At 40.4% G+C, this 13069-nt stretch overlaps 1 protein-coding gene across 1 annotated transcript in view; it reads left to right on the forward strand.

The window, feature by feature from the left end:
- PTPRM (protein tyrosine phosphatase receptor type M) overlaps positions 1-13069 on the forward strand; it is an 824025-nt gene that overhangs the window by 399142 nt on the left and 411814 nt on the right. Inside the window, exons 6-7 of the mRNA XM_028123955.2 lie at positions 4060-4234; positions 9355-9648. Of these exons, the coding sequence (XP_027979756.1) occupies positions 4060-4234; positions 9355-9648 (469 nt within the window). The remainder of the gene's footprint in view (positions 1-4059; positions 4235-9354; positions 9649-13069) is intronic.

Here is a 13069-nt window from a genome sequence, read left to right on the forward strand (position 1 = left end):
CTAAAATATCTTTATTTTCCGTATTGGTCTCCCTTGTAAATAAAGGCTAATTATCCAGTTTTAGGATCTGGAGTATAAATCTATTAATTTAGCAACTTCATATTTCTGTTCTACCTATGGAACATTTTTTCCGCAGGGGCTATGATTTTTAGAGTCAGCAAATATTTATTGAATTTTATTTCTTGTGCAGCCATGTACACCAAATGAATAAGATCTGTTTCTTAACTTTGAAGACATTCTAATCTGCTACAAAAGGAGGATGTTACTGCAGTATAACACGCTTTCTATCCATTTTAGTTCCTAAATATCTTTAGAATCCTAAATATTTTTAGAATCCTTTCCTCCCTCTCTCTCATCCCTCTTTGTGTCACTTATTGATTTCTTAAAAAAAATTACCAATTTCCCTTGACATCATTTGGGATCCCACATTTTTTCCTTCAGTCTGTTACTGTGCCCATAGATATGTTCATGTCACCCCTTTACCTAAAATCCGTCCATTCCTGGCATCGAGATAAACTGTAATCCTCAATATGCCATATTGTGCTTATCCTTCTAGCCTCATCACCTGCCTCTCCAGACGCACTTTGCTCTAGCTGCATGGAATCAGTTGTATTTCCTGTATCGTTCCATGCTGTTTTGGCTCTTGACTTTTGCAAAGCTCTTCTCACTCACTGGTTTCCATTTCTCCTCCTTCCCTGTCTGAGAAACTCCTGTGCATCCTCCAGCCTGGCCTCAGGTAGTGCTTTCTAGAAAGCTGGCCCAACCCTCACACCCTTCTCCAGTGTGGTCCCTTTTTTCTGGGCTTGCTGTGTTACGCAGTTTATTGCTTTGTACTATAATCACTGCCTTACTTGGCTGTTTTTCTCACCAGACTTTAAGTTCGGTTAGGTAAGGGATTGTTCTTTTAACTCCATTCTCCCTGTATATGATACAGTATCTGCCTCATAAGAGATTTTTACAAAGTGTTGGTTAAATGAATGCTTGGATCCATGTACCTTTGAATGATTTAATACAAAATGACCTGCAGACTTGAACAAGATCTCTGATTTGGTATGGGTCCTAAGCTAAAATGATGATTAGTTAGCACTTGGTTTCTCTTTTGTATGCACTACTTTTCTTGAAGAAACTGAATCTAACTTTCTGTGTGACTCAGTGCATGGGATTCAAAAAGAAAGCCCCAGCCCTGAGAGTTGATGTACTGGAGTCATGTAGAGTTGTTAGCTTGAAGCTGTTTATTTTAAAGAATAAATCTGTGGCATGGAGACATGAACTATGAAGTAATACTCCTCTCAACATATGTATAAATCCAAAACAGAGGTTTTCTCAAACTTGAGAGCCCTCGCTGCAGCCTTGAATTGTTTTGAGTGATCAATAACTGCATACTTCCAAATTCTTTTGAATGAACGTTCTTTTGAAGTAGGCGTATTCTAGCAGGAAAGATACTATGGGATTACTACAGAAGCATATTCTTACAGGATTCATGCCACAAGTGAGTAAATAAATAAGTAGGTAGCCTTTTTCTGTTGCTGTTATTAATAAAACAAATACTTACAGATATGAAATCTGCCTTTCTTTAGGGCTTAATTTTTTTTCAAATTTGGAGATTAGATTTGTTTTGTTTTGTTTTTAGTTTGGAAGAAGACAGACTGCATTTTATAGCATTAGATCTGAGGTTACTCCTATTGGTAGAATTGGATTGTTTATTTATTTGTGAGAAAGGATGGGAAGCTGAATGTGTGGACTACAGAGAGGAATGCTGTCCCCCGTTGTATTAATTAATGATGCCAGACTGATTCTATTTTGTTTCACTTTCCTAAGTCCTTGGTGTGCTCTGTCAGACCAAATTTGGGGGATTTGGTAAAAACCAGGACAGACATAAGACATGTAAGATATCTGTGGAACTTCATGGTCTGATTTATAACTTCTTAAGCTATTAACAAAGCCTCTGTGACAGATAACACTGAAGGTGATGTTGGTGGAACTCTTCTTCCCCACTCCTGATGTTTCCTTCCCTGCGGCAGGAACTGTACCAGTGCAGCACTCTGATGCCTTTTCTCTGCCCAAGCAGGAGCTGCCTGGGAAGGAAGCTGGGAGCATGCATAGCCCAGCCCCTTCTTTGGGAGCTAACCCCCTATAGGAGCCCTGTTCTTCCATCCTGTGAGTTTTACAGCAGCACCCAACATGTGGGAGGCCTTTGTGCTTTTCTAAGATGGCCTGTGGCCGGATGGGTGAGTCTGTTTAATTCTGTGCTTCAGTGTTAGCAAGCCCATTGTTACTGCATCTCAGCCATATTCTGTAATACCAGGTTCACAGGTAAATAAAAGTGGTACTTTGACAGCCTGTCCGCCTTTCTCCTTGACCTCATCACTCAGCTGGTCCGGAATTTGGGGGAGGCGGGGATGTGTGGTGCCAGTCAGTAAGCCAGTGTCTTTGTATATATCTTTAAGTTCTCACAGCTGCCCTGCAAGTGAGTCATATCATCTTGTTACAGATGAGGGAAGGGAGGCTCTAGGAAGGTAAATCACTTTGAAGTTAGCTTTGGCACCCTGGTCAGTTTAACTCCAAACCTATGCCCATTAGGGCATACTGCCAAAGAAAAAAAATCATGGATAAAAGCTTTTAAACGACTTTGCATAATATAAATCACCGAGTAATATAGATGAGTTTTATTATGTGTAGCTTAGCATTTTCATACTCATACATAAAAACACTTTAATATAGCCTGCAAGTCCCTGAAGGTAGGCGTAGGTGCTTCCTTACCTCCCTGGTTCCACAGGCTGCCTTCATTTCGTCCAAAGCTTTCTGTTCTCTCTAACCATCTCGGGCTCCCTGCCCAGTTTCTCCTGACTAGACAGAATGCCCCTTCTCTTGCACCCTCTCCCTTTGCCTGGTTAGCTCCTCCTTGCCTTTCAGATCTCAGCTCACTTCCTCAAACTGGCCTCCCACAGCCACCATATCTAAAGATGGTGATTTCTGCCAGCCATCTGATCTGTCCCTTCTCCACACTGGCCATCACTTGTGATTCTGTATTACCGGCCTATACTTCCCACTAACTAAAGTGCCGTGGGCACCATAACTACTCTTCTGTCATTCCCTACTGTGAGCCTATAGTGTCTTAACACAGTTGATAGCACCCGGTTGGCACCCAGAATGGATTCTGAGTGAACAAATGGACAGAGTGCTTGGCATCATGCATTAGCTGTAAAGTCTGTGCCCATTGTTTTCTATTCAATGCTTGCATATGACATATTAAAGATAGCCTCTTTCCTGGGAATTGTAAACAGCTATTAAGAACTAAAATCTGTAGCCTTCTTATGAGACTCTAAATTATAGGAAGCATAGAATGGATTTCTAAGGCCACATAACTAAAGACGTACTTCATGTGTTAAGGATGGTGTAAGACAAAGGTGCTACACGGAGGGAACCTGCTTTATGTGGTTTTGAAACTCTGGGATGGGGAGAAACTTCTCTTGTAGCATTTCAGTCTCAAGTAATATTGAGTATCTACTTGGTTTTTGTATCCTGGAAGAACATCGTAAAGCTTAGAATAGTCCATCAGACCTATTCGGTAAGGAATATGTTAATACCTACTTATGTCTTTAATGTAATTCTTAATAAATTATTTATTTTTTCATAGATAAAATGAGGTTGGCAATAGGGTAGTGTGTGAATCAGTTTTGTTTCCTAGCCAAGCATAAAAACATGAGACAAAGTGGTATGAAAATACCAAATGGTGATCATTTGGGAGTCAAATAAAGAATTTTTCCATATACATTTTTCTACTCCTGGTGAGCTCACTTAACATAATTAATATCTTAAAGGACAAAAGCAAGATATTTCTGCACACGTGATTTTGCATCCCTCAATCTTGAAAGTGTTGATCATGGCAGAATTTCAGTTTCCTGGCCAGCTGTTCCTCTAGAACTAGAACCCCAGGGTAATAAACAACGGAACCCAGATCCACATGGAAAGAACATGGATAATAGCCATCAGGTATCTTACCAGTCCGATATGACAGCTGATATTGTCTCTTTTTGTCCCCCACCCCCATTTATACAGGGCATTGATATGCGTGATGCTCCCCTCAAGGAAATAAAGGTGACTAGTTCCCGGCGATTCATCGCTTCCTTTAATGTCGTGAACACAACAAAACGAGATGCTGGGAAGTACCGCTGCATGATTCGCACTGAAGGAGGTGTTGGAATATCAAACTATGCAGAATTGGTAGTTAAAGGTATTTAACGCATTTTTATACCCCTAAATAGTCTATTAAAATAGACATGTCAGATGATCGTGAGTTCATTATTTAACGCTCAAACTTATCCTTGTCTGTCTCTGAACAGGAGCTCGGTGACAGGCTATACTGATGGATTGCATTTTAAGTACAAATTTTGCATGTGAGCAATATTTTTGAAAAATGTATTTTATTTATGTTGGTTTAGTTGCATACAAAAGCACTGAATGTGCTCTTAGCAAGTTCTTCTGCCAACTCTGTATACAGAGATTACAACCTATAAATTTTTTTAAGGAATGCATTTTTTTTTTTTTTTTACTGATAGAAAATCACTTAAAATGCAAATATTCACCAGCCAGGGTGTTTATGATAGCAGGGTGGTTAATAAAATGAAGTAATGACAGTATAAAAATGCTCAGTCATATCACACAAGCCATATTGATAATACTGAGTTAACATTCATAATGTCGCAGTTAGGTTCCATTACTATATTTTGCATGACTGAAAAATTGAGTCATTGTATTCAGGGAGGTGGGTATGAGGGAAAAAAAAAAGAGGGAAAATAAGTTTCCATTGCTGGTCTAATGCTTTTTTTGTGGGCTTAGGAGTTTATGGTATTAAACTGCTAGGGCAATTCTTGGTCCCAGACAGAATAATTTGGACTTTTAGATGTAAAGTGAGGCATTTTTAGGTAATTTGTGGTAGGCCATTGCTGTTTTGTCCTGGGAGAACAGAATGATGCCTGGTTTTGATTTTTTTTCCCCTGCATTTGTTAAATATAAAACATAAAGCTGATATCGTTTGGATGGAACGGTTCTTCCTCGTATCAGCAAATTTCTCTGTGCAAGCAGTTTTAAAGACTGTGGGGTTCAAACCCCAGAACTAGCTATATGGGCATGGGCCAGGGCATAAAGTATAAAATAGACATTAATAATGTCACCTACACTGTAGGGTGATCAAGAAGGTCAAGTGCAAAAAGTATATGAAGGACACTTAGAACAGTATCTGTAGTAAGCAGCCAGCTCCCGTTAGGGCCATGATGGGGCGGGGGTGGGGAGGAGTGAGGTGATTGTAACCCTCTGCTCCTGTACATCAGTGAGCCTCAGTCAGAAACGCTCGTCACTGCCCTCTTTCCGAATTTTAAAACATAAATGCCTGCCCATCTGTTCTTCCCTCCCCCCACCGCACCCATATTAAATGAAAATCTCTGGGGACATGGCCTCTGTTATAAAATCTATAGGTGATTTTGGCATATGCTTCTGTTGTGAAATCTCTGCTGCCAATATTAGCCACTCCTGGCTTAGGACTCCTGGCTTATGAGAGAAATGTTTATTGGTGAGCCTGCCCCAAGCAGTATTAATTTGCAGCAATGACTGACGTTGTGCACATTGAAATATCTACCCCACTAATAAATTTTGCCACAGCATATTCTTAGGAATTTTGGTTTGTGGTGAAACTTTAGCTGGTCTGACTAGGACTTGAGTTTAGAAGTTTAGATTTAATAGCCATAAGAAAACTAACTCTTCACAGTAATGCACACCCTACTCTGCAGAAGGTTCTCTGAGAAGCAAGGAGTCACCGTGTAGAAAATGGACACCGTTTGCCAACAAATCCAGTAAAGCAGCAGCAGCCTCAGTGTTCCATGGCTGAGTTCTTTATTATCATTATTAGTACTTAATGTTCCTCTTGACTCAGTTCTTGTGATTGTATTCCATTTTCTGATTGATAGTTGCTACAGTGTTTCACTGTGACCAGCCATGTTTTTAAGGCATCATGCTTCATTATCAGTATAATGTAAATCTCATAACCTTGCTAAAAATGGCCTCTGTGGAAAAGTTCATTCTCTGGGTGGTGTAAGTAAATCATAAATTTCTAGTCTTCCAGAGCAAACGTGAGCACAAAGAATGAATGGGTTGTTATTCACATTTATGCAGCACATTTTCCTGTCTTATGATGGCATAGTGGTTGTTTGGTTCATTGTGATAAAAATGTCCAGGCATCTCTTTTCATCTCTGCACATGACCAAACCCGGGACAGCCAGCTTACAATTGTGGCTCAAATCTGAAATTTGACTTTTCCTCCATTTATGATTTTATAGCCATATTTTTCATATATTTTATATTTTAAAATGAGATAACATGCTGAATTCTACTAGCAAGTTATACTTAATAAAGTATTACCTTGAGATAATTACTTTAAAATATTCAGTGACACTTTTGAGGCCACTTGTATATAATTTAACTCTTTTTTTATGCATGTAGTATTTGAAGTGTTGATCTTCTGAAAATGGGAAAAACTAAAGTCTATAGCGTTTGTAATTCTCTTAAGGTCACATACTGATTTGGTGCCAGCCCTCCAAATGAAACCCATGTCATTTATTAACTGTCATTCCTATCTTATTCATGTCGCCCACTGCTTTTGATAATCTGGGACATAAAAAATATTTCATAGAATCTCCACAATTTGTATATATATGCATGTATATCATTATCATTTAATTATGTGAGATATGTATTAGGCATTCACATATATTTATCATTAGATATATGTTTACGTATCTGTATGTGTATAAATTCTTTCATTGCTGGCTTGGTTTAGAATTACAGTTGACCCTTGAACAGCATGAGAGTTAGAGGTGCCAACCCCTGCATGGTTGAAAATCCGCATACAGCTTTTGGCTCCCCAGAAACTTAACTAATAACCTATTGTTGACCAGAACCCTTACTGATAACATAAGCAATCGATTAACACACATTTTATATACATATTATATACTGTATTCTTGTAGTAACCTAAAGAAAAGAAAGTGTTATTAAGAAAATCATGAGGAAGAGAAAATACATTTACAGTACTGCAAAAAATCCAGGTATAAGTGGGCTTGAATCATACATTTTAAATTGCCTTCTATCACTTAGTATAGGTGGAATTCCTTTCTTCCTTTCTTCCTTCCTTCACTTTGAGAAAAATTATTCAAAATTTTAAATATTGACTTACTCTTATACAGATTCTTCCAGCAACCCAAAAGTCCCTTGGAATGTCTAGTACAAGTGTTCCAGGTTCCAGTGGAATCTTTCACTTGATTTCACATATTTGATACTTTTTTTCATGAGGAATTAATGGAGAAAATATTCTCAGGTCAAGCAAACATTAAAGTCATGTCTATTTTAGGATACTAGTAATATCCTAAATGAATTGGTGTGCTCACTAACCTTCGTGGCCTTGCCCCTGAGTTCCATTCTGAATGGCAGTTCAGCAACCCTTGCTAGCATTTGCAACTTCAGAGTAATTAACTGCCCTTTCAGCCTGGCTACATAACTGCCATGGGATATACTATAAAAGGCCCATTTCATGTCTTGGTTCAAGGAATCGCCTAATGATATAAATTGATATTAAGTCATGATGAGTTGAGTAAGAACTGTTTAAAGAAATGAGGAGCTAGCACAAAGTTGTAGTTTATAAACAACAGGAGCAGTATTTTTAGTAAGTCTATATGAATTTTGTAGTCTTTCAAATACAATTCATCCTTTAGTGTCTGTTTTGACTCAGTCTAATGAGATTTCCCAGCTATTTTTGAAAGTAAGATTCATTGTACCCTGAATACAGAAAAAGAACAAAGACACCCCTACCCAACAAGGAGAACCTACTGTTATTGGTATCTTAGTCTAGGGATCCACCAGGTATCATGTCAAGGGCCAAGTCAGATGGTCTGCAGTAAGATCCCTTTCAGCAGGAAACAGGACCGTGATTAGTTGGCTGTGTCTGCTGTGGAGCTGACAGAATTTGCAGCATGCAAGCCAGCATATGCCAGCAATGGAACATAGCAGGCTCTATTTTTTGTGTATTCAGATGTGCTGAGGAGTTGAAACACATACACACAGCCCAAAGAGACACAAACCACCTGCAGAAACATGCTTGGAAAAAAAAAAAAAAGTCAGAGAGGGAGCCAAACCATAAGGGACACTGAACTCTAGGGAACAAACTGAGGGTTGCAGGAGGGGAGGTGGGGGGATGGGGTAACTGGGTGATGGACACTAAGGGGAGCACTTGATGGAATGAGCACTGGGTTCTATATGCCACTGATGAATCACTAAAGTCTACCTCTGAAACTAAAAAAAAAAAAAAAAAAGAAAATCACTAGATCTTACTTTTTTTTTTCTTTGATGGAGATTCATGAAGATAGAAATATGCTATTTTATACAGTTATCTCCCTTTCCAGTATGATGTACAGTAACACTGGGCAATATAGGATGCCTTCACTTGGTGCCCGGCAAGCCATTCAACCAACACCTCACTGACAGACTGGGAATACTATTTAAAACAAGATTGCCTATTTCTCCATTCTCAGACAATGATGTAGAAAGAGTCCATCTCAGGTTTTAAACAATGAAAGAGACTTTCTTGGGTTTAAAGAGTATTTGCTATTGATTGCTTAGAATTTTACCAAGCTGGGCATGGCTTGCACTTTGCGTTAGAGCTTTTCTTTCTACCCGTTGCTTTCATAAGACTCATTCCGGGAGGCTCCTTGAACAGCAGCTGTGGTGGGCAGTGTTATCCAGACGTCTCACTTCTGCGGCCAAATGAGTCCACTGTGGTGGGTTTTTTGGGTAACAAGTCATTCTGGAAATGCATTTATGCTGAGAGAAACTATAATTTCGGCCATGTTTTAAAATTGATGATATCTGTGGAATAATATAAGGAAACTGAATTTAATGAGATAGGTAACTAGCACCTTTGATGATTTCGAAGACATTCTCAATAAGGAAGTTGGCAATAGAGTGCCTCCTGGAGCTTAAGCACTACCATCAGGAGAGCTTCAGCAAGTTACTTTTAGTAGGAAAAAAATCCTTTGAGCCTGAGAAAAATGAGTTGTGTCCTAAAACAAACTGAGGGTATCCCTCCTTGATCAAGCTTAGGTTTTAAAGATGGTTTATTTCACAGATTTGAACATTGTGAAAGGCTTCACCAGTATGCTTTTTTTTAATAACCTAAACAGAACCATTCCCATCCCTTCATTCCTGACATGTTCACAGCTTCTATATTTTAATAATTGATGTACATTTAGCTGGTTTAAAACGGAAGACCGAGGTGTCTGAAAGATGGCTCTCTGACTTGCCTTCCAGAGCCCCCCGTTCCCATTGCTCCACCTCAGCTTGCCTCCGTGGGGGCAACCTACCTTTGGATTCAACTCAACGCCAACTCCATCAATGGGGATGGACCCATTGTCGCCCGAGAGGTGGAGTACTGCACAGCAAGTGGGAGCTGGAATGACCGACAGCCAGTGGACTCCACGAGTTACAAAATTGGGCACCTCGACCCGGATACGGAGTATGAGATCAGTGTGCTGCTCACCAGGCCGGGGGAGGGTGGCACTGGGTCTCCTGGGCCAGCCCTCAGAACCAGAACAAAGTGTGCCGGTGAGTAAGGGGCACCTGGGACGAGTCCTTAGCATCTTTCTGGGCATTGACCTGCAGCATCGTGTTTATTGGGTGGCTCGTTTGCTTTCCCCAGCTCTGTCAGCATCCTCTGTGGGAACGGATATTCCCTTCACCTCTGAACGGTAGCCCGACACCCTGTGGACTTTGGGTCCTCGAGGCTTGGTATCTTTGGGCAACCTCCACCTTCTTTTTTCTTATTTTTATTTACACTTTCCTGTGGGTATCATCTAGTTGATATAGGAGTTCTCCCTACAGTTGACAGAAACTGTCTCCTTTCATGATGTCTGCGCATAGGTCAGATCCTCTCACCCTGGTCTCCTTGTTTTATATTCACCGTTAATGTGCTTTTAGCCTGGAGGGGCTTTGGAATAATAGATTCCATCTTAGAGATAGCTTTAAAGCTGTTTTTATTGATGGGTATTTAATGGAGGGGCTGCTTGCCAATGACACAGGACCCATTTGTAAAATAAGCCAGGGTGATTTGTGGGCTGCATGCAGTCTTCAAGTTGAGATTATAAAGTCCTAATTGACTGTGCTGAACCCGGTCCACAGCTTAAATAAAGTAGGGTTGATGGAGGGAGAAATGCAGCGTCTTATAAAAATCAAAACCTGAAGCAAGCTCCCATGAGAGGTGATAGTGCTGTTTTTGTATGCCTACTTTCGGCTAGGGAAGGAGAGAAAAATAATATATTGGGACACTCAAGCGTTCTTTCCTCAGTTACATGAAGAATCTCTGTATTGGATGGTGGGCTGAGGTGAAGCAATTCAGTAAATTTTTAGGGAATTAATTGATTCTTCAGATAGCTTTATGTAAGTAGACACAGCCGTATGTGTCATTTCTTTTTTTAAGTTTTGAAAGTTCTCAGAGCACAGTCTGCCCCTGGCTGGTAGGAGAAATGATGAAACCTGAACAGCTTGTAGACGTTCCATTTTTTTCTTTATGATATGAAGTATACTGCTTCCACAAGTTCAAACTTATGGGCGAATTCTGTTCTTGTGTTGTTGTTGTTGTTGTTGTTGTTGAATTTCATTAGAAAAGGGGACAGCCACCTTCTGGAGATGCGTGATGGGTTGGTTCTAGCCAACCCTGCGTCTCTTTCCCAAATCCACCGCTGGCTGTGGGGTCTCTGGAATAAACTGCTACTCTGGACTGGCCCTTCACACAGCCCGGGCTGGCAGGTCCAAGGAGAAAGGAGTTTGAAAGTGCTTTCTCTTCCGCATGTCTCCAAACGACGGCATCTCCTCTCTCTTTTTAGTTGAATAAAACTGCCCTTCTTTTTTGTGAAATAATTTCTTATATTTCTTGTATACATGATCCTATCATCTGTTGCAGGGCAAACAGTAGTGATGTATAACACCAGATCTCTCATTTCACAGTAGAGGCCTTGCTTCCGAACCTGTTACTGATTTGATAACTGCCTTGTGAAGGCTCCCGGGCAGATACTGACACCCCCTTATTACGGGTGAGGACATGGGAGCCCACGGGACCTTCTGTCCTCCAGGCATGCCCTGTGAGCAGTACGTTCAGTGCGATTTCACTTCAGTGTGATTTTAAGGAATCCTCTTTTGGGCACAGCAATATATAGTCTCCCTCTCTGTCCAAAAAAGGGTTAGAATTCCATTGTTTAGACTGGAGATAGGAGCCATCTGTTTCATTCTTGTCACTAACAACCCTGCCTACTTAATGTTTCCAGTCCTGTTCTCCCTTACAGCTTTTGTCTTGTCTCTTGATTTTCTGCCTGTACATTTCAGCTACTGACACAACTGTTACATACATTTCCCCTGAATATGCTTGGATTTTTTTTTTATTGCTGCCTGATGTGTACATATATAACTCTCAAAGAAACATCATACCTTTTATTACAGATTGTCAGTCATTTTAAAGAAATTAAAACCAATTTTGAATTTATATTTGCATGCCAACACTATGTCTTCAAAAATATTCAACGTCATGTAAGCAAGGAAGCCTAATGACAAAGCATGCTTTTTCAGTTTTCAGCAACCCGAGGTTGACACAACTCTTGTAGTGTCATGCACAGACCTTGAACATGGTTGAAATAGTCAATCTTAGGAAACAGGAGTATGTTAGGTCAGAGTGTCAGAGCTAGAAATAAGAGGGGGGAGACATTGAGGTGGGTGAGTAAAGTGAAGTCAAATTTCTCTTTACTGTATGAAAAAAATAGTTGCACCCTTCCTTGAACTGAGGCTTTAAAAAAAAATGTGAAGACTGGTAGCCATGGCCAGTGAGCAGTGGGGCATGGTGGAAGGCAGGACTGAGGTACAAGGAAGGACACAGGTGCAGCAGACTAGAGACTAAAAAATGAGGGATGGTCCCTGACTGTCACTCGGATGGTTTGTGAACATTTGGGGCTCACAGAGAACAGGTCATGGAGCCTATAAGCTGGGAGGTCCTCTGAGCAGTCTGCAAAGTAGATAGAAATTGTCCTTGGCCAGGCTTGAACAGTGGATGACTCTAATAGGGTGATAGGTAGTAGGAATAATTGCACATTCATCCTGTATGGTTTAAAACCCAACAGTACTGTGGAATTAGAGTAATAAAATTTAGCAGCAGAATATATAAAAGAGATGGAGAATTTGGCTTAAGTGCATATGGATCTACAGTATGATCCATATCACTCTGTACTATTATTTCCTTACCACCATCCCACCACACACACACACACACACACACACACACACACACACACACACACACACACACACACACACACACACACACACACACACACACCCTACTATAATCTTAGCTTGCATAAAGAAAGCCAAACACCCATGTTGGAGGAGGTGATAGTCTTATTGTACCAGTGCTAATTAGCCTCCCTATAATTATCACACCTATTTCTGCTCCCTGCATCTTATGAAAGAGAGCACAAAATGGACTATGCTCTAGGGATAGCACCCAGGTTAGGAAAGGTTCTGGAACCTTGCTCCACCAATGAGAAGTGATGGAAAGAATTTAGAAAGGTGATGGAGAAGAACAGAGGGTCTGCACAAACTTGACAAGAACGGAATCATGAGTAGTGAGTTTCCAGTGGCTGACCCATTCAAGCAGAACCTGACATTGTAGAAGGTGATTTCTGTATTCAGAAAAGGATTGAACTGGTTGGCCCTGCAGACGTCTTCTACATGAAGATTCTGTGATTCATGTGTTGTTCCCTTTCTAAAGAGATGATCCATCGTGTGTTTCTACCCTTAAAGTCTTTGACTTTCACTTTTATTTTATCCTTGTCCAGAAACTCCATTCACGTGCTTCTCCAGTCCTGCTCTGCAGACGCGTGGAGGGAGGTCTATGATGACGTTTACAAAAGCCTGAGCAAAATGGGGAGGGGGGGGCTGTATAGTGAGTTTTTAATACTGCTAAATAGATTAACTTTGAAGA

The sequence above is a fragment of the Eumetopias jubatus genome, unplaced genomic scaffold, assembly GCF_037043125.1.
Source record: "Eumetopias jubatus isolate StellerSeaLion01/CBP00866 unplaced genomic scaffold, mEumJub1_p1.0 scaffold_16, whole genome shotgun sequence".
In the NCBI taxonomy this organism is placed as follows: Eukaryota; Metazoa; Chordata; class Mammalia; order Carnivora; family Otariidae; genus Eumetopias; species Eumetopias jubatus.